Source organism: Urocitellus parryii, chromosome 12 (assembly GCF_045843805.1).
Source record: "Urocitellus parryii isolate mUroPar1 chromosome 12, mUroPar1.hap1, whole genome shotgun sequence".
NCBI lineage: Eukaryota > Metazoa > Chordata > Mammalia > Rodentia > Sciuridae > Urocitellus > Urocitellus parryii.
Window position 1 is genome coordinate 56,145,154 of NC_135542.1, and position 22,164 is coordinate 56,167,317.

Below are 22,164 nucleotides of genomic sequence, written 5' to 3' on the forward strand. Positions count from 1 at the left end.
GCACTTTTTTTTTTTAGGGGGGGTGGGTCTATGGGGGATTGAACTCAGGGGTACTGAAGCAGTGAGTTACATCCCCAGCTCTTTTTTGTATTTTATTTAGAGACAAGGTCTCTCTAAGTTGCCTAGTGCCTCACCATTGCTGAGGCTGGCTTTGAACTCATGATCTTTCTGCCTCAGCCTCCTGAGCCACTGGGATTAAAGACGTGTGCAATGGTGCCTGGCCATCTGCAGCATTTTTTAAAAAAATTTATTTTGAGGGCTGATGCTGTAGCTCAGTGGTGGAGTTCTTGCCTAGCATGTGTGAGGCACTGAATTCAGTCTTCAACACATAAAAATAAATAAATAAATAAGTACATAAAACAAGGCATTCTGTCCATCTACAACTACCAAAACATATTAAAAATAAAATTTATTTTGAGATGGGGTCTTTCTGAGTTTCCCAAATTGCCTTGAAGTGGCCATCCTTCTGCCTTAGCCTCCTAAGAGCTGAGGTTATAGGCATCACCACTGTGCCTGGCATGTTACTTAATTTTTAAGTTTATCCCAACTTAATTTTGTTCTTTGTGGGGGTTGCTATTTGCATAATGTAATTTGAAAGCATTTTGCGAAATAATTAGATTTTGAATCATCTTAAATAGAATGTAAATGATGATAATGCTGTATTCATAATAAAGTGAGAAATTATATTTATGCTCAATGTTATTAATTATTTTGCAGTTGATAGATATGATTAGTTTATAAAATTATTATAATATACTTCCTGTTTTTAGGATGCAAAAACATTGATGTGTGAATTTTAAGCATAGTATACTTGTTTCTACTTGCATTTTTTCTTTGGTTTGGCTTTTTCTTTTAAATGCTAAAATGTATTCACTTACATTTCACAGTTATGTCATACAGCAGTGGTCTATTATATGTCAATATTGAAAGCATGTTGCTGAAAGTTTAAGTTTCAAAACAGATATCCTTTTGTTACTAGAATATCTGAGACTGGGGGCATGTCTAAAATCTTTGGACAAATGGTTCTACTTTTTTTTTTTTGTTGGGGGGGGGCGAGAAGTGTACCTGGGATTGAACTCTGAAGCACTCAACCACTGAGCCACATCCTCATCCCTATTTTGAATTTTACTTAGAGACAGAGTCTCACTGTGTTGCCTAGTACCTCATCATTGCTGAGGCTGGCTTTGAACTCTACTCCTGCCTAGCCTCCTAAGCAGCTGGGATTAGAGGCGTGCAATTGCAAGCCCATTGTTCACATAATATTCATTGTAGACATTCCACCATTCTAGGCATCATTCACTGCATTACAGTAATTTGTCACTATCTTCCCTGAAGTATAGGGTTTGGTGTGATTGGTATGGGTATTCTTTTTCTTATATCAGCCATATAGTTCGATTAAATGGTTCATATTGAAGATGTGAGTAATATTTCTTATTACTTGCTGAATAACTTTGCATAGTTTTCAGTATTTAAAGCTCATTGGAGATCTTTGTGTATCTCTTTAAAATTTTACCTTTTTGATTTTTGCTCATGGTTTCAGCTTGTTCATTTTTCTTTCTTGATTTGGTTTGTAATAATGTGTATTGAAACTTTACCAAATGGCATTATTCTTAATAACAAGCCCTTTAAAATATTATATGATAATTTAGGTTTGTGTAATAGAATTAAAAGTAGGTAAGTTTTTTATAGTACCTGTCATAACCATCACAAATCAAAATATCTGATTGAGGATTTGAATTTAACTTTGTTGTGTTTAATTTTTTGTGATCATCTTTTTTACTTAGGCACAGCAACTTTTATCAGCGTGTTTAGAAAAGGTAGATGTTTCCAGTACAGAGGGTTATGATTTGTTCATCACACAGCTCAAAGATGGTTTAAAAAATACATCTCATGAGACTGCAGCAAACCATAAAGTTGCTAAGGTAAGAAACAAAAAAAAAAAATTTTTTTTTTTTACCTTGTTTGGGATTATAATAGAATGAATACCTCCATCCTTTTGCATTTCATTTCCCTTCTCTTCTGAAACTGTTCTTGTTGTAAATTTCTCTCTTTTTTGGGAACTGGGAATTGAACCCAGGGGCCCTTAACCCGAATCTCCAGCCCTTTTTAAAGTTTTCGTTAGAGACAGGGTTTTGCTATGTTATTCACACTGGCCTCAAACTTATATCCTCATGAGTAGATGCAATTACAGGTGTGTGCTATTGTGCCCTGCTAAGGCTTCTCTGAGTTGTAAATATAATATATAGAAGCCTTTCATACTGAAGGATATAAGGCTGATGATCAAAGCTAAATCTTTTTTCAAGTATGGTTGTAATTATACTAAATATTGAAATATACCTTACTTTATTTCACTTCAGACTGTATTTTGGGTATTTGCATACCAATTCTGAAATCATCTGCATTGTTGTTGTTGTTTTTTTTTTGGTGTGTGTGTGTGTGTGTGTGTGTGTGTGTGTGTGTGTGTGTTACTGGGGATTGAATGCATGGTTTCTGTACCACTGAATGCTTGTATTACTTTTGGTTTTGAGAAAAGGTCTTGCTAAATTGCCCAGTCTGGCTTTGAACTTGGAATCCTCCTGTCTCAGCCTTTCAATTTGCTGGGATTACAGGTGTGTACCACCACATCTGGCTGATTTTTTTAAAATCCTTGCATTGAATTTTATTTTGAGGTTGATTTTATTAATCCATACTCCATTAATGGAATGTTTTGTTTAGGAAAGCAGAAACCGTACTATGAATTTCTGCAGAGGGAATTTTTTTTTTTTTGTGAGGATTTGATTTACAGTTTTTGAGAACCATAAAGTATAAAGGACATCCTGAGTAACACAGAGATGGTAACTACAGGAAGCAGCTTGCATTTCTGTATAGAAGAACAAAGAGAAAGAGGTTAGGATAATCAGAATCTAGATGCTTAGAGAATAGACTCCATGGATCTGGACTTAGACTTCTGTGGAGAAAGTGCTCAGAGGAAGACCTTGTTGAATTGGGACTCAGTCTCTGAAGAGAGGTGCTATGTAGCTGATGGTAGTACCTTTAAGGGAACTCTATGAGACCCCTTTTGGGAATGTTAAAAAAAAAAAAAAAACACAAATGGTGAGACTGCCAAGAATCAACTCCTACCACCAGGTTGTTCCCTGAATCGTTGGTGATAATAATGACTCCTAATACCAAGGAACAAGTCTTTCTCCCTTCATCACAGTTTCTAGTTTCTCTTCTGTTTCCTGTCGACAGGAAACTGACAAGAAATATATTTGCCTCAGCCCCAATATGATAGAGCAGAAGCTGAGAGACATCAATTTAATAATTGGCAGTCTGCTCTGTCTCCATACATAGTTTATATTTCTTATTTTTTCCCCATATACAGTTTCTAAATGAGCTTAGTTGGTAGAGTGCTTGCCTCGCATGCACAAAACCCTGGGTTTGATCCCCAGCGTCACAAAAAACAAAAACAAAAGCAAAACAAACAAAACAACAACAACAACACATACACACAGAAAGATCATACTTTTTTTTTTTTAATAACAAGATGCATTGATCCTTGTTACAAGGGAAGATTCTCTATTCCAGAAAAATGAGACAAAAAGTTTCAACAGATATTTTACCCTCCCCTAGATGATATTAACTACTTTTAAAATTTAGTCATGGTCTTACTCTTTAGGTAACAGAACTGAGTTACTTAAAGATTAAATTAACAACACAAAAAAATCTTATATATAATGCCGTTATGTTTTTCTGTGTGTAGTATTGCCATTCCTGAACAATCTGAATCTTCAGTGTTGCTCTGTTTTTTAGGTTGTTGTAATTTTTCATAAACTTTTACCATTGAACACAGAAGTACTCTGAGGCATCCTAGAAAATCTCTCGGGTTTTATCTCTCTGGTTTTATCTAAGTTCTCTTTGCCTTTTAGTCAGAATCAACCCAATATCCCCTTGTTTGTGTTTCAGTCAAACAAGGTATGACGATGTGAACTTTCTTTCACCATGATAAACCAGGGTAGGGGTATGTCTTAGGGGGAATAGCCAGCTTTTATTTGACCAGTAGAATAAATGCTTCTTTGCTTGTTCATAGCAATTTCAACACCTAGTTCAATGGAATCATTGTTGTAACCCTGGTAGAATATCCCTACTTTAGGAAGTAAGACCTATAGAACTTAAGAAAGAAAGAAAGGGGTAAGGGTTGTGGCTCAGTGGTGAGGCACTGGATTCAATTCTTAGCACCGCATCTAATTAAAAAATAAAGGTCCATTGAAAACTAAAAAAATATTAGGAAGAAAGAAAGAAAATCTGAATGGCTTTTATTAGGTATAATATAGGGATCATGCTGGGAGAAACGATATTATGATTTTTTTTTGTTGTTGATTTGAAGTGTGTACTTCATCTAGTGATGTGGAACTCCAAACTTCTGGTGTCTCTCCCAGTTAGTGTTGAAAATGAGTTGTTAGTAGGCTGTGTACATATATTGCACTTTTCTGTCAGGCCAACTCCTTCTGTATGTGATAAAATCAGTAAGTTTTATGGGCAATAGTCCATTATTGCAGTTTTGTTTTCTTTGAAATGCTTTCCTTGGTCAGAAGGAAAGTTGTCTGGAATACCATTATGGTGCATAAGACATTCTGTTAGTCATTCCACCTGCAGTGATATAATGGCAGAAGTGTTGTGGGCAGAACAGGTGAATGCATTATCAACAATGCACATCTGTTACAGTGAAGAGAAATTGCTGCCTAATATATGACTGAAGGATTCCTGTATAGGTGCCCCGCTATCAGATAGCTGGCTGTTCCCCCTAAGTCATACCGCTCTCTTGGTTTGTGTTGGTGAAAGGAAGTTCATGTTGTCATACCTGGCCTTCATCTTTGGCCATGGCCTTTTGTGTACAGGACCATTGAATAGTACTGGCTGTGGAGAAGGCTGACTGATGTGTAGATTATACACACACAGACACACACACACACAAACACACATATAATCATTTCCTCTTATATTGGTGCCTTTTGCAGAGCATTCAAATTTCACAAATATTTTCATACTGTTTATTGTTGAAATTTGTCTGTAGACTTTTACCCTTGACGTCCTTGTTAACAGTCTTCTATTTCTGATATTTCCAAGTACCTTACCATCCAGCCAACACATATAAGCTGTTAGTCATTGAGGATCTTCACTTCTGGCCAACTTTAACAAATGGGTTGAAGTTGTATCCAGTGAGATTTACTTTTTTCCTCCTGATTGGTGCAATAATTTTGTAGTCATCATAGGTGGATGATACCAGCATATGGTGCAAAACCATCTGTGAATCAGGGCCAAGGTTGTTTCCCCCTCAGATTATCTCATCATAAGGAGTTCCCTATGAAGCTATCAATGTGGAACAAGGGGGAAACATGCAGTAGTAGTAGTTATTCTAGAAGTCTGAGCCACTTGCTTTTATTCAACTTGTGCCTTTTTAAGACTTTCTCAAGACTGATCTCTTTAAGACACCATATGAAAGAACTTGTTGCTCATGCCCAAAATTATGGTTTGGTATATCAGATATCACCTAGTTCAGGATGGGATTAATGTATATCTGGGAAGAAGCCAGGGACTATTTCTCAATATAGTTATTTCCATGAGTGGGCACAGTTTTGCTTTAAGACTCTAGCATTCAGTTTTGGAATTGTCCCAATTCAGGTTGCCAGAGGCTCTTTACAGCAACAGAATTTGCCACAGAGACTTTAAAAAAAATTTTTTTTTTTTTAGTTGTAGATGTACACAATATCTTTATTTTTTATTTATTCATTTTTATGTGATGCTGAGGATTGAACCCAGTGCCTCACAAGCGGTAGGAAGTGTTCTACTGCTGAGTCACAACCCCAGCCCGCCACAGAGGCTTTTAGTGTCATTGTCATTTAATTTGCTCTTAAAGTAAAAATGTTAGAGCATCTTGAACTATGAAGTAGACTTGTTGCAGAACTTCTTGACTGTGCCCCACTTAAAATTAGCAACCTTATGTACTGCTTGATGTGTAAGGTCAGTGTAGCAAGTTTTGATAGGCTAAATATTGGCTCCAAGATTGACTTAAACCTACTAAGCATCCTGTGTTTTATTATCTAAGTGGTTTTATAAGCTGTAGCAAGTTGTCTTTCACCTTGGAGAGAATATACTGAAATGTTTAGTCTACTGAATCTCTATAAACTTGACCACAGTTGCAGGACTGTGAATTTTTTCTGAAAACTATTGATCTTCTCTGCAAGTATCTTAGTAAAGCATAAATTTCTAGTTAACTTTCTCCTTATCACCACCAGTGTAAGTGATCTGCAAGATGTTAGGATGATTAGAATTTCTGCAGATTACATTATAGGTATGGTAAAGAACATGAGATAGAGTCCTGGGGTTAAGATTGTGAAGATCTATTGTTGTTCCTGCCAGGTAAAAGCAGACTTTTTGGGTAAGTCCTTAATATCAGTATAGAAAAATATTTTTAAAAAAAATTTTTTTTTGAAAGAGAGAGAGGAGAGAGAGAGAGAGAGAGAGAGAGAGAGAGAGAGAGAGAGAGAGAGAGAGAATTTTTTAATATTTATTTTTCAGTTTTCGGCGGACACAACATCTTTGTTATGTGGTGCTGAGGATCGAACCCGGGCCGCACGCATGCCAGGCAAATGCGCTACCGCTTGAGCCACATCCCCAGCCCTAGAAAAATATTTGATAGAACTATAACTGCCTACCAGAATCTTGTTGATTTGCTTCAATAAAAATGCCTCATCTGGGACAGCACCTGCATTTGACTTTGCCACCTGATAGTTTACAATCCAGAGTCATTCTTTAAACTCTATTTACATTCTGCATAGGCAAAACAGGCTAGTTAGATGGAGATGAGACTGGGTGATCACCATCATTATCTTTCAAGTCTCTTATAGACATATTAATCTCAGAAATTTTCATAGGAATATGGTAATGCTGTGGCATATCCTAGTGGAGAAGGATAATTCTAGTGATGGCTTCTTGACCTTTCCTACTTTAATGGTCCTCAGAGTGGAGCAAAGAGCTAATGTGCAGATTTTTCCAGTTGCTTTTTCTCTAGATCTTCCAATTAAGCATTCAGGAACTATAGAACTAACTACAGTGTGGTTTTGTAGACTTACAGTTCTCTGAGACAGCTTTGTGCCTGTTAATCATACAATTGTTGTAAGTCTTTAGTTTGATGACCACATCATGTTTTAGGTCAGTTCAGAGCCACTTTCTTGTAATGCCTAAAAGACTTTTTCTCTAGTACAGTCACTTGTGGTGAATGCTCACAAGTCTCTTTGGCAAAAACTCTAGAGTATGATTTATATTATATAGTTGGGGTATTATCATAGTACCCCTTTTCAAGGGAAGGCAGCCTACCTTTCGATGAAGAGGCTTTGTATCTATGAACAGGCTAGATATAGAAATCTGGTGAAATGTTCTTATTTTTTTTATTATTTTGTGGCAGTTCAAGTCATATTTTTGGTCATAAGTTTTTTCCAGTTACAAAGGTGTAAATAATAATTTGCTAGACTGCCTAGAGTATACTACACAGAGTGGAAACCATTCCAACTTATCTAAGCACAAAATGTAAAGATGAAATTACTTTATAGACTTATTTCTTTGGGAGAGAAATATTTAGCTTTGCCTATCTATTTATCTAACTATTTATTGTAGTGCTGGGGATTGAATCCATGGCCTTGTGCATACAAGGCAAGTGTTCTACCAACTGAGCTATATTCCTAGTCTCATATTTAGCTTTTTTTTTTAGTTCAGTTTTTTTCTTTTACTTTTTTTTCTAGCTGTGTGACTTCTTTAGTTATTAGAATATTAAATAATTGGGGGCTGAGGTTGTGGCTCAGTGGGAGAGTGCTTGCCTAGCATGTGTGAGTCACTGGGTTTGATTCTCAGAACCTCATAAATAAATGAATACAGGTCCATCAACAACAACAACAAAACTATTAAATAATTGGGGGGCTGGGGTGATGGCCCAGCGGTAGAGCTCTGGTCTAGCACATGTGAGGCCCTGGGTTCGATCCTCAGCACCACATAAAAATAAATAAATAAAATAAAGGTATTGTTTCCAACTACTTCCAAAAAATAAAAAAAGTTTTAAAAAATAAATAAATAATTGGGATAGACATTTATTGTATATTGTTTTTAGTGAATTTGGGCTGAAAATTCAAGTCTGTGTGACTTCAAAGCCTATGCCTTTAGCTACAGCACTGGATTATGATGATGACAGCAACAAAAACATATGCATGGGCTAGGGATACAGCTCAGTTGGTAGAGTGCTTGCCTTGCATGCACAAAGCTCTGGGTTCAATCCCCAGTACCACCACCAAAAAAAAAAAAAAAAAAAAGAGAAAAAAAACAAACCCCCAAAGCATTTGCTAAGCTGGGCTGAATACTCATGTACATCAGTAATAGTAATTGTTCAAAAATATTCTGAGTGTGTACTTTGTTCTTTAATGTTATGTTTATACAAGGTGAATATGGAAAATGACAGATGCTTTTAGTACCATTTAATTGTGGTAGGATATAAAAGAAGATTGCCACCATTCAGTTTTAAACCATCTTTTTCAGGGTAATTAGTTGAGGTTTTATTAAAATTTTTAAAAAATTAAAAATAATTTAAATTGATAAATAATTCTATATATTTATAGGATATGGTATGATATTTTGATATATGAATACATTGTGAAAAGATTAAATGGAACTAATTGACATTATCTTACCATTTATCATTCCTTTATGGTGAGAATGTTCAAAATCTGCTCTTCTAGCAGATTTTGAAATATACATTATTATTTGAGCTCATCATGTTCTAATGTCACCGAAATTTATTCTTTGACACTTTGTACCCTTTGACCAACATCTCTAAACACCCACCTCAGCTTCTGGTAACTACCCATCTACTCTCTGCATCTAGGAGTTAAACTGTTTTGAGTTCTGCATTTGAGATCATGCAGTATTTATGTTTCTGTGCCTGGCTTATTGCACTTAGCATAATGTCCTCTTGGTTTCTCCATGTTGTCACCAATGGCAGAACTTCCTTCTTAACTGCTGTATTCTGGAGTACTACATTTTTTTGATTGTTCATCTGTTGTGGACAGTTTGCTTTCGTGTTTGACTTGTTCCAATAAGAGGTTTTTTGTTTTTTTTAATATAACAGTAAGCTCCTTCTGTCAATGATAAACTAATGCAGTAAACCTATTTGAGATTGATAATCTTATAAAGAATTAGGTTAAGTCTGATTTTTGGTTAAATTGTTAAGTATGTTTCCTTTGCTTATTTTCTTTCAGTGGGCCACAGTTACATTTCATCTTCCTCATCATGTGTTGAAGTCCATTGCCAGTGCCATTGTAAATGAACTCAAGAAAATAAATCAAAATGTTGCTGCCTTACCTGTGGCATCCTCAGTGATGGACAGATTGTCTTACCTCTTACCTAGTGCACGTCCAGAACTTGGAGTGGGGCCAGGCCGTTCTGTAGACAGGTATGAGTTTTGCTTACAAAGAGAGGTGATAGATTGAATTTTTAGTTTTTGGATTAACTAAAAATTACTATCATATGATTATGATAAAAAAACTTAAAAATATTTTGAAAACTTGATTCGTATAAACAAAGTCATCGTAACTATTCAAAATGTAAGAATTACTTTGCTATTGATAAAATATTGTGCCCTTTGAGATAATTTTTAAATTCTAACAAATTTAAAAACTGATTAAAAACAAAATGTTGTTAGCTATTATTTTCTAAAGAAAAACAATGAAGAATTAATATCTGTCCTTTCCTAGATTCAAACAGTATTGTAAAAATCATAGCTCAGTGATAATTTTCTTCAGGAGATTTATTGAGGCTCTGTTTTGTGTGAAATGAAAGAAAGAGCATTTCTTTAACAAATGATGTGCTATTTGAAATGATATCTGTCAGAATCTGTTAAAAGTACTAAAGTTTTAGCTGAGCAGAGTAGCAGTGAGATGTAATCCCAGCTTCTTGGGAGGCTTAGGGAATAGTAGCACATATTTGAGGCTCGCCTTACCAATTTAGCAAGACCCTGTCTCAAACAAAAAGAAAGGGAGGGAAAAAAAAGAAAAGAAAAGGGAGAAGTAAAAGAAAAAAAAAGGAGGTATGGGGGACAAGTGATAGATATATAGCCTAAAGTGGTAAAGTGCCCTTGATTCAATCCCTAGTAGGTACTAAAGTTTAGATATGCTTTACTGTAGTATAAAATGTAACAGGTCTTTTTTTTTTTTTTTTTTTTGGTACCAGGAATTGAACTTGGGGGCACTCAACCACTAAGCCACATCTCTAGTCCCCCCCTTTTTTTTTTTTTGTATTTTGTAGACAGAGTCTCACTGAGTTGCTTACTGCCTCTCCTTGCTGAGGCTGGCTTTGAACTTGCCTTCCTACTGTCTCAGCCTCCCGACTGCTGGGATTACAGGTGTCTGCCACCATGCCTGGCTAAAATGTAACGATTTTCATTAGATAGATGTTCACATCTGCTTTTACATGTAGCATTTTACATGTGCACATTTCCATTGAATGGGATTTGAAACTGTCTTGGCATTTAAAAATATTATTTTTGTAGTTGTAGATGGATAACACCTTAATTTTGTTTTTTTTCATGCAGTGCTAAGGATTGAACCCAGAGCCTCACACATTCTAGGCAAGCTCTTTGCCACTGAGCCACAACTCCAGCCCTTATATGCATTTTTGTGAAGTAACTCATGCTGATGTTACCAAAGGCACTATCAAATGAATTCACTTTAAAAAATTAAAAAAATAATTTTTTTTTTTTAGTTGTAGATGGACACAATACCTTTATTTAAAGTGTGGCAAAATTAATAGTTTATCTTTTGGCAAACTGTTACTTTGCTTAGTTTTCCTATTTGTGTTTGTTAAATGGTTTTATTACATAAATGACTCAGTAATTACATTAACTATCAAGAAGAATATTATATTCTAGAGCAATATTGCAGTCTCTATCTTTTTGGACAAAATATAGAGATTGTTGCTTTTAAATTGAGTATCAGGTGATAATTGATATACCTGTCCATGAAATATGCTTTAGAATATGTTTGGAAATGGGAGAAAGAAAAAAATACATAATTTGAACAAGCTTTTCTTATCTAAGAGCAATGCCTATAGTGACATCATAAAACATGCATCCCTGTAGAACTATTTTCTTTGCAAATAGTTGCAGGGTTTCTTTTTAAAGAAGCTGTGATAAATGTCATATTTTGGGAAATGCATTCATCAGATAGGATTTTCATTGTTTTTGGGAATGTTAAAATGTCCTGAGTACTAATTTTTTTGGGGGTACCGGGGATTGAATTTAGGGGCATTCAACCACTGAGCCACATTCCTAGACCTTTTTTTGTGTGTTTTATTTATAGATAGGGTCTCATTGAGTTGCTTAGCGCCTCGCTTTTTGCTGAGGCTGGCTATGAACTCACGATCCCCCTGCCTCAGCCTCCCGAACCACTGGGATTATAGGCACGCGCCACAGTGTCCAGCTCCAAATACTAATTTAATGTAGTGTTTGTTTCGTTAAAAATGAATTGCAGGGGGCTGGGGCTTGCCTCGCACACATGAGGCACTGAGTTCAATCCTTAGCACCACATAAAAATAAATATAGTAGGTCTAAAAAACCCCAAAAGAGTTAAAAAAATGCAGAATCTTATGAGGACTTTTTTTTTTTTTTTGCTTCCGAGGATTGAATCCAGTGGCACTTAACTACTGAGCCACATCCCTAACCCTATTTTTATTTTGAGCAGCGTCTCACTTATTTGTTTAGGGCCACAGTAAGTTGCTGAGGCTGGTATGAACTTGTGATCCTCCTGCGTTAGCCTCCTGAGTCTTTGGAATTATAGGCATGCACCATTATGAGGACTTTGGTGAACTTGGGTCTGTTGAAGGTTGAGTTAGAGTCTAGTGGTAGTATAAGTAAATGAGACTGGTTTTGTGTTCTAGGAGCAATTCTGAAGAATTATAACCTGTGAATGAAAATGGTTTTCTAACCCATAAGATTTTTTTTTTTTTAAATAATGGATTGAACCCAGGGCCTTGTGCATGTTTGACAAACCCTGAACCATTAAGACCTCCTTCTACCTTTTTTTTAAAAAAATTTTTAAGTTGTTGATGGACCTTTATTTTATTTATTTATACGTGGTACTGAGAATTGAACTCAGGGCCTCACACATGCTAGGCAAGTGCAGAGCCACAGCCACAGCCACAGCCCATCCTTCTACCCTTTTTAAATCCAGAATACAATTATGTGTAAATATAAGCTCGCTAGTAATATTATAGAAAATTGTGTGCTAATTAATTTGAGGGAAGAATTTAAGAGAACTATGTATCTGGTCTCTTTTTGATGACTTTTACCTCTTTGTCCTTTTTTCCCCCTTGCTGTTACCAGTTACAAGTTTGTGTTAGGAAGAGTAACTTGTTCTTATCAGTAATTTCTTACTTGAATCCCTTTGGACTTGACTTTAAAAAGTCAAAGTATTAAAAAATACTCTTGTGCTTTTTAAGTTATAGTTTAGTTCCAAGTAAGCTAGTATATATATTTTAATATGAAAACCTGTGAGGATTTAATTTTTTGATAAATCCCTGGAGAGTACTGTTTTTCCTGGGAAAGGATTTCTATGGTCAAAGAACAGAAAATTGCTTTCTGCTTAAAAAAACAAAAGGGCTAGAGATGTGGCTTAGTGGTAGATTGATTACCTAGCATGTGTGAGGCATTGGGTTTTATCCTTAGCACCACATAAACATAAATGAATAAAAATAAAGGTATTGGCCAGACTCAGTGCTGCATGCGTATAATCCTAGCGGCTTGGGAGGCTGAGGCAGGAGGATCATGAGTTCAAACCCAGCCTCAGCAAAAGCAAGGTGCTAAGCAACTCAGTGAGACCCTGTCTCTAAATAAAATACAAAACAGGGTTATGGATGTGCTTCAGTGGTTGAGTGCACCTGAGTTCAATCCCTGGTACCCCCAACCCCAAAATAAGTGAAGGTATTGTGTCTATCTAAAATTAAAACAACAAAAACAACAATAACAAACAAATGAAAAGCAAATCAAAATAAAATAACACTTCCTCAGTATATTTGAGGGAAAAAACTCACTATTACTTTGGTTGCAGTTTTATTCAGTTATGCAAAACTTGTTGAAAGCATGGGGCTTTCTGCCTTTTCATTTTCACATTTTCTGTTTTCTGCTTGCTAATTGCTCAAAATTAGTTAATTTAGTCTACCTGTGGAATCATTTAACAGCAATACCCACTGATCAGATTTTGTTTTTCCCTACTCTGTTTAAGAGAAAGTCCTAAAGTGATCATTTTTAGTTTAAAATTTAAATTTATTCAGTAGACCATTTCCAGTTTTTGTTGAACTCTGCAAAACGTTTCTGCATGTTAAATAGGAGTTTCTCTATATTTTGATGCCTAAGTTCAATTATATGATGTATGTTTACTTTTAGATCATTGATGTATAGTGAAGCTAATAGACGGGAGACATTTACCTCATGGCCTCATGTAGGCTATAGGTGGGCACAACCAGATCCCATGGCTCAAGCTGGATTTTATCATCAGGTAAGAAACACTATCAAAAATATTTTTTTCCATATGCCATTGTCATCTTCAGTAAAGTAATCAACATTTTAGTAATTTTTTCAAAAACTTATTTTGTGTATTCTAGATATGTGCCTGTTTGTATACATATACATATATGTAAGTTTTGATTATGATGTATAACCTTTGTATGATGTTGACTGGAAATAATATTTTCTATGTTCTGTATTGCTTATGAAAAGGAAAAATCTATTGTTAAAAGTAACTAAAAATTTAATTACTTCATATTTAAGTATTTTCTTTTAAATTTGATATAAAATTCAAGCACCAAATTGGCAGTATTTTCTGGACTTGCTTCTTGGAAAATATTCCTTTGGATAAGTATTTTATTTTTAGATTTTGACTTGTATTCATAACAGTAGTAGAAGCTTAGGGTAATCACAGTTGCTCTTGGAATTTAAATTTTGAGATAAAAATTATTCATATACCAGATAATTATAGAGGCAGCATTGCTGATGGTACAGTACAACAGTTATTAAACAGTTGATTAAGAAGTTATGTAGGCATTTATTCCAGTGTTGTAAGGGTGTATATGCAGTTTTTTTTGTGTGTGTTGATAGAGGAACAATTTAGTCAAGAAAAACAGTTAATTGTGTTCAGGAAAAGAGAGGGGTGTACAGTGTAATGATTAGCATGATAGAAAGATATGAGGATGGGGCATTATAGAAATCTTCACTGAACTGAAGTAGAGGGAAGGCAAGAAAAATTATTTTAGCTTCTTTCAAGTAATAGTGTATTTCAGCTGAGTAGTATAGAATGGCTTACCACTGATTTACTAAGAAATGTCAATTTGTGTAAAACATGCTTATTTAACTGTAGAATTCAGGAAATATTTATTATAGCTATTTCACAGAGATCTGGAAAGATGATTATTCTTTTTATTCTAATATTCAAGTGTTTTGAATACCTTAATGGAAACCCCCAAACATGTATTGCATGTTTTCTTCAAAGTTGGTCAAATTTCTAGTAAAAATAAGTTTGGAGCTGGGTGTCATGGCACATACTTGTAATCCTAGGGGCTCAGGAGGCTGAGGTAGGAGGATCATGAGTTCAAAAAAGCTTTAGCAAAAGCGGGGTGCTAAGTGACTCAGTAAGATCCTGTCTTTAAATAAAATACAAAATAGGGCTGGGGACGTGGCTCAGTGGTCAAGTGCCCCTGATTTCAATCCCTGGTAACCCCCCCCCCCCAAAAAAAAAAGTAATATTGGAGACTGGTCAGTTAGAATCTCTGTATTTCCCTATAATAAGTATTGAATGTGCACATTTTTTTCTAACAGCTTACCTTCTTCTAATTTGGTGTTATTTTCGAAGTCTCTATTGGGCTGGGGATGTAACTCAGTAATAGAGTGTGTCCTTTGTGTGCACAAAGCCCTGGGTCAGTCCCCAGTACCACTGTCCATGTCATCCCCCCTCCTCCCTCAAGATAAAAAGGATCTCTCTTAAGGGCTACCCTGTTATTTTTTTCATTTGGGTTATTGTTGGTCATTATAATTCGTCTCAGAAAAGAGATCAAAATTTTCCTATAATCTCCTGCCTGTGTTAGGGACTGATATTCTTAGTCTCTTAAAATGTGTAATAAATTCTACTGATTATTCTTAGTCTCTTAAAATGTGTAATAAATTCTATCTATAAAGTAAGTGCTCAAATATGTATATATTTATTTATGGTCCTGGAGATTGAACCCAGGTGTACCTAACCACTAGTCACATCCCCAACCCCCTTTCTTAAATTTTTTTTTTTAGTTGTAGTTGGACACAATACCTTTACTTTATTTATTTATTTTTACATGGTGCTTAGGATTGAAACCAGGGCCTTGCATATGCTAGGCAAGTGCTCTACCACTGAGCCACAACCCCAGGTCCCCCAACCGTTTTTAAAATATTTTATTTAGAGACAGGGTCTTGCTAAGTTGCTTAGTGCCTTGCTAAGTTGCAGGGGCTGGCTTTGAACTTTCTATCCTCCTGTCTGAACCTCCTGAGCTGCTGGAATTGCAGATGTCTACCACTGCACCCAGCTCAAATATATTAATATTGGTTTTCAGTTATAATTGAAGTTATGTTTTGTCATCAGAATTTTATATTTTTGAGTACTGACTGTATAGAAGCAAAATTTTTAAACATATATAGATATATGATATGTCTATATATTTATTTTAATTATTAAATTATAATTTGTATGGTAGTTTTTTATCATTAATAGAAATACTTGTTGAAATAAATATTATAAAATATTTATTTTTTTGATATGTATATATCAAAATCTGACTGAAATATATAGCATTTTGTTACATATATCTTAAAGAATATTGGATGAATTAGGTCAACTAGCTTGATTTTCCTTTGTTCTTACATATTTGTTTCAAAATCTGTTTTTATAAATAAATTGTACTAGTTCTTTTCATACACAGCACTGTAATTCAAATACTTCAGTAGTACAAATATAGGGTAGTAGGTCAGGAATTGAGTATGTGTGTGCTTTCATGTTTGATTTTGTGATTATTTTCTGATGAAACACTGCTTTTCATATAAAATGTCTAATTCTTAAACTTTTGGAGTTTCAGTGAGTTGTTGGGACCTGATAGTATAGGCTACCTCAGTATAGAGTTTTACTTAAAATTAAGAACTCTTAAAAAAGAGTTTGTATTAAAAAGCTATTTAAATAATGATTATTAATCTTTTCTGTGTGGGTGTCTGTCTGTGTTTGTCTGCCTCTCTCTTTCTCCCTTTCTTTCTCTCAATGATTTTGCAGCCTGCCTCATCTGGAGATGATAGAGCCATGTGTTTTACTTGTAGTGTGTGTCTCGTTTGTTGGGAACCAACTGATGAACCTTGGTGAGTCTAATTTTTCTAAGCCTATAATTACAGGCTATTAGTTGTATAGATGTACTTATTAATTTTAATTTTCTGGGTTGATATAAAATAATCTTGAAATTTTACTGCATTTCATTTTTGCCATTGTTCTAAGAGAATGAGGTGGCCCTGTCTGTATTCTATCACATCATTTGGCATACAGTGTCTCTGAGGCCTATTATTATTATTTTTTTTAATGACTACATGACAATTTTTTTTAAAGAGAGAGTGAGAGAGAGAGAGATAACTTTTTAATATTTATTTTTTAGTTTTTTGGCGGACACAATATCTTTTGTTTTTTTGTATGTGGTGCTGAGGATCGAACCGGGGCCGCACGCATGCCGCGCGCTACCGCTTGAGCCACATTCCCAGCCCCATGAGGCCTATTCTTTCCAAAATCTCTACATGGGAGAAATGCCAAATAGAACTAGGCTGTGGCCAAAAACTAGGTAAAATGAACTCTAGAGTGATTAACTTGAGGAGTTTAATCTCTAATCTGTTGAGGGAATCTGTTAGTAGGGAATCCCATTGAGGAGGACCTTATAGGATGTGTGTCTAATTTTGATGTAATTTTAGGGTGTATCTGATGTCTTCAAATTCTGATACATGCAATTTTAGAACCTGGATAATTAGAAGTTATATTTTGGAACCTCATTTTCACTATTCTGAGGCTTTATTAATAGAAATAATAATAATAATAGCAAATATTAACGTGTGTGTGTGTGTGTGTGTGTGTGTGTGTGTGTGTGTGTGTGTATGTGTGTTTGATACTGGGGATTTAACCCAGGAGCACATTATCACTGAGCTTCATTCCCCAGCCCTTTTTATTTTTTATAAATTTTGAGACAGGGTCTCACTAAGTTGTTTAGGGCTTTGCTGAGTTGTTGAGGCTGGCCTTGAACTTGTGAGCCTCCTCTCTCAGTCTCCTGAGTCACTGGGATTACAGGAGTGCACTACCATGCCCGACCAACTTTGTATATTTTTAATTCATTTAATTTTCACATTGATCTTTGTGGTAGGTATTATTATTATCTCCTTTTTATATGAGAGATCTGAGAATATTCCCTATTTATAGTCACTCTGTTAGATAGGAATTACCATTTTAAAATGAAGAAAATATCATTTGCTCAAGGACAAATGGGTAGTAAGTGATTGAACCAGTTTTTTGTTTTAAGATGTCATTTTGTACTAAAATTAATAGTCTCTGAATGTTCATCAGCTGGTGTGAATGAAGTGAAACTGGTAAAGCCTATACATTTGGATCAGTCTGAACTGGAAAATACTGTATGAGAAATTCATGTTGCATTATTTACAGACTTAGTTGACCAACTTCAGATTTAAGTTTTTGTTTGGGACTCATTTCTTTCTATAGAAGCAAGCAGGCTTTTTGCCTGTCTGTCACACATGCTCCATTTAAATATATATACATATGTGTTTGTGTTCATGTATATATGTGTGTGTGAGTGTGTGTATGTATATATAATTTCTAAAGACAGTCATCAAAAAGTTACTTAACCTTTACTTGAAAAATTATACCATGATTTTATAGAATATAAGCTTGTAAATTTTTCTGTGGGAAAGTGGATTTAAATTTTCTACTTGGGCTGGTCAGAATCCTTTTTTTAGCAGCAGGGTCAGGGGTATTATCAGGGATTGATTGCCTTGATGATTCCCCCTCTTCTTTGCTCTAAATTTGGGGATTCCTCAAACCCAAGAAGTTTATGGGGTCTCTGAATGCCTGGAGTCATGCTCTGAATGGATGGAAGGGGATTGGCAGAGGCTGCATAGCTGAGCTGGGCACTTTTTGAATTTATAAGGGAGAGAAGGAACAATCTGAAAGGGGTAATGCCACTCTTCTATTTTGATGATAGGATTAATAGAGTTACTTTGGAGGGAGATTGAATTCTTAAAAAGAAAAAAGAATTACCTAATAATTCTGCTTCTACTTATCTGCCCTAGGGAATTAATTGCCTTAATATGCATGGAGGCATAAAATAAATGGCTATTGTAGCAAAAAACTGGAAGCATCTTTTTTTTTAAAATTGATTTTATTTTTTAAATACATGACAATGAAATGCATTCTTAAATGCCCATCAGGAGTGGAATAGCCAAATAAAATATAATGTGTTCATATGATAGACATGATCCAACAATTAAAAGGAATGAACACTGTGATATTTGTTAACAATCACCAGTAACTTTCCAATATATTATTTAAAAAATATTTTTTTAGTTGTTGATGGATCTTTATTTATTCATTTATTATATGTGGTGCTGAGAATTGAACCCAGTATTTCACACATGCAAGACGAGTGCTTTACCACTGAGCCACAATTATAGCCCTCTAATACATTCTTGTATCAAGGAAATGATTATAGAATGATTTGTATAATGACATTGATTTATTTAAAGTAATCAAAACCCTTTGTGTACATATATATGTAGACTTATATATATATATATAAATGTTTATTTTTTAGATGTAGATGGACACAACACAATGCCTTTATTTTTATTTGGTGCTGAGGATCAAACCCAGGTCCCACCCGTGCAAGGTGAGCACTCTACTGCTGAGCCACAATCCCAGCCCGTATAAAAATATTTTAAAGGGGCTGGGGTTGTGGCTCAGTGGTAGGGCACTTACCACGTGTGAGGCACTGGGTTTGATCCTCAGCACCAAATTAAAAAGTAAATAAATAAAGCAAAGTTTAAAAAAATATTTTAGAAATACATAAGTTGGTTGGTCCTGGTGGCCCATGTCTGTAAACCTAGCTACTTGGAAGTCTGAGGCAGGAGGGTTACAAGTTTGAGCCAAGCCTGAGCAATTTATCAAGACCTTGTCTCAAAATAAACTAAACTAAAATAAAAATGGGCTGGGAATGTAGCTCAGTGGTAGATTACCTACAGGTTTAATCCCTATTTCTTAAACAATAGCAATAAAAAAATGTCAGTTGAATTCATAATAATGTTTACCTGGACTTGGGACAGGGGATGACTAGGATAAGATAACTGAAGTTCTAGACTGGGTTGTAGCTCAGTGATAGAGTGCTTGCCCTCCATGTGGAAGGCACTCGGTTCAATCCCCAGCACTACATAAAAATAAAAGTATTATTTTCATCTGCAACTAAAAAAATATTAAAAAAGAAATTACTGAAGTTCATTTGGCTTTATTTTATATAGTCATGTGTAACTTGTATAAGTAACATTTTAATAAAGAAGTTAAACCTCAGGGAAGATGAAAGGGTGAAAAATACATTGGAATTTACCTTGGAGGGAGTTTGGTCCAAATATGTGCTTGGCAGTGAAATGTGAAAGGATTTATGGAAGACATCTGAATTTCAGATTACCCTGAATTTGTATATAGATACAGGTTAAGTTGTAGTTGCCATATAAAAAGAAAAATGTATACCCTAATACCATGCTTCATGAGGGGGATTTTCTTTTCTCTCCCTTTCTTTGCTATGGAAATATACAAGTGGGTAAGGGAAAAAGGTTTTTTTTTTTTTTTTAAAGTAATAGGATCCTGACATTTCAAATACCTTATAATTAAAACTAATCAAAGTAAAAAAGTGGGCAGGGAAGCATGCAAGAGAAAAACGAAAACTAGAAAGAAATAATAAAGAAGTCACAAAGTTGGACAGATAATTTTTTTTGGTACTGGGGATTGAACTCAGAGGCTCTGACTTCTGAGCCACATCCCCCGCCCTATTTTGTATTTTATTTAGGGTCTCACTGAGTTGCTTAGTGCCTTGCTAAGTTGTAGAGGTTGCCTTTGAACTTGTCATCCTCCTGCTTCAGCGGAGCCACTTGGATTACAGGCCTGTGCCACTGCTCCAGGCTTTGAACAGATAATTTTTGAGTGTTAAAAGTTGATTCTGCTTTGAGTATTTGAAAAAATTCAAGTCATTATACCAGGTCTTGTTTTGCATTCCTAACCTTTTTTAAAATTCTTAAATGTTATGTTTCTTTATGGTTTTCTAGTAAACTAATTTAACATTTTAGTTTTGTGCAATAAGCAGTTACTTGAAAGTACAGTTGTATCTCTCTATTTATGGGGATTGGTTCTGGGACCCTCTGTGAATACCAAAATCGAAGGCTGCTCAAGTCCCTTTTTATTCACATATAACCTATTTACATTCTTACATGTAATTTTAAATTATTTTCAGATTACTTATAATATTTATATAATGTTATTGATATGTAAATAGTTATCTGTGCCTTTTAAGGCTTAATCATAAGAAAAAAGTCTGTATATATTCAGTACTAATGCAGTTTTTTCCCCAAATGTTTTCTATCCACTGATGGTTAAATCCATAGAAGCAGATCCCATGGATATGGAAGTCAGCCTGTAGTGTATACTTTCTGAACATCAGAAATTTATAACATCTGAACCTCTTTTAGGTTTTTTGAAAAGGAATTTTATTTATGAGTTACTTGCCTGATTGTGTCTTACAATGAATATGAAAGGTATATTTTTGTGTTTTAATATGTAATTTTATCCATATACTTGTTATTTAAATATTTTTTATCTGTATTCTTAAGAGATCTCTGTTTTCAGAGCGTTAGTAAAAACTTTTTGACAGTAATTCCATTTATTGAGTTTTGTTTACTAGAAACTTTGTGATATAAGTTGCATTTATTGATATCCTACTATATGTGATTTATAGTTGTGGTGGAGAATTGTAGGAAACCATTTTGAAGTAATATCAGGAGTTTAGACTATTTTGTCAATATGCTAATATAGCATGAATTATAGTACTGGTTTCTCAGTTTCCTTTGAGACTGACTTTTTGTGACTTGAGTTTTTTACAAAAAAGGAGCTGATCCTGAAGTTCTTTTTTTTTTCTAATAAGTCTTATTTACTCTTTTTAGTTACACATGACAGTAGAATATATTTTAACATTTATGTGGAGTTCTGTTTTAATGTACTAGTTTAACTGCTTCGTTTTTCAGTAATCTTTTTATTTCTTAATCTGTGTGCAGGTCGGAACATGAGAGACATTCTCCAAACTGCCCGTTTGTTAAAGGTGAGCACACACAGAATGTGCCATTGTCAGTAACACTTGCAACAAGTCCTGCACAGTTTCCTTGTACGGATGGAACTGACAGAATATCTTGCTTTGGGTCTGGGAGTTGCCCCCATTTTCTAGCAGCTGCAACAAAACGAGGAAAGATCTGCATATGGGATGTTTCCAAACTCATGAAGGTATGCTTTATTTTTGAAGTAACAGATTCATAATTGAAAAAAAAATCAATTGTAAACTTAGGATTTTCATTTGTTTAGGTGCACTTAAAGTTTGAAATTAATGCCTATGATCCAGCAATTGTACAACAGCTTATTCTATCAGGAGAACCTAGCTCAGGAGTTGATTCAAGGAGACCAACTTTGGCATGGCTGGAGGATTCCTCTAGTTGCTCAGATATACCAAAATTGGAAGGAGATAGGTATGTGAATTTTTTTTAGTAGTATTTATAAATGTTACAAGTTTTCTTTTTAAAAATTTTATGTTCTCATTGTTCTACCTAAAGGGGCATAGAAATTTATCAAGATAATAAAATTTTTCAGAATCAGAAAATAAATGTCAGAATTTATCAAAATTAGAAAATAAATGTCTGGGGGCTGGGGCTGTAGCTCAGTGGTAGAGCACCTGCCTTGCACGTGTGAGGTACTGGGTTCGATCCTCAGTACCACATAAAAACAAATG

The 22,164-nt window shown here is 34.9% G+C and overlaps 1 protein-coding gene across 8 annotated transcripts in view; it reads left to right on the top strand.

Moving 5' to 3' along the window:
- Positions 1-22,164, top strand: part of Birc6 (baculoviral IAP repeat containing 6) — a 209,709-nt gene that overhangs the window by 22,803 nt on the left and 164,742 nt on the right. For all 8 annotated transcript variants that reach the window (XR_003301795.2, XM_026399426.1, XM_026399557.1 and 5 more), the window contains exons 3-8: positions 1,785-1,922; positions 9,282-9,475; positions 13,460-13,571; positions 16,359-16,441; positions 21,443-21,665; positions 21,744-21,904. Coding sequence is in view for 7 of the 8 variants with exons in the window: in XM_026399426.1 (XP_026255211.1) it covers positions 1,785-1,922; positions 9,282-9,475; positions 13,460-13,571; positions 16,359-16,441; positions 21,443-21,665; positions 21,744-21,904 (911 nt within the window). In the remaining variant the exon portion in view is untranslated. The remainder of the gene's footprint in view (positions 1-1,784; positions 1,923-9,281; positions 9,476-13,459; positions 13,572-16,358; positions 16,442-21,442; positions 21,666-21,743; positions 21,905-22,164) is intronic.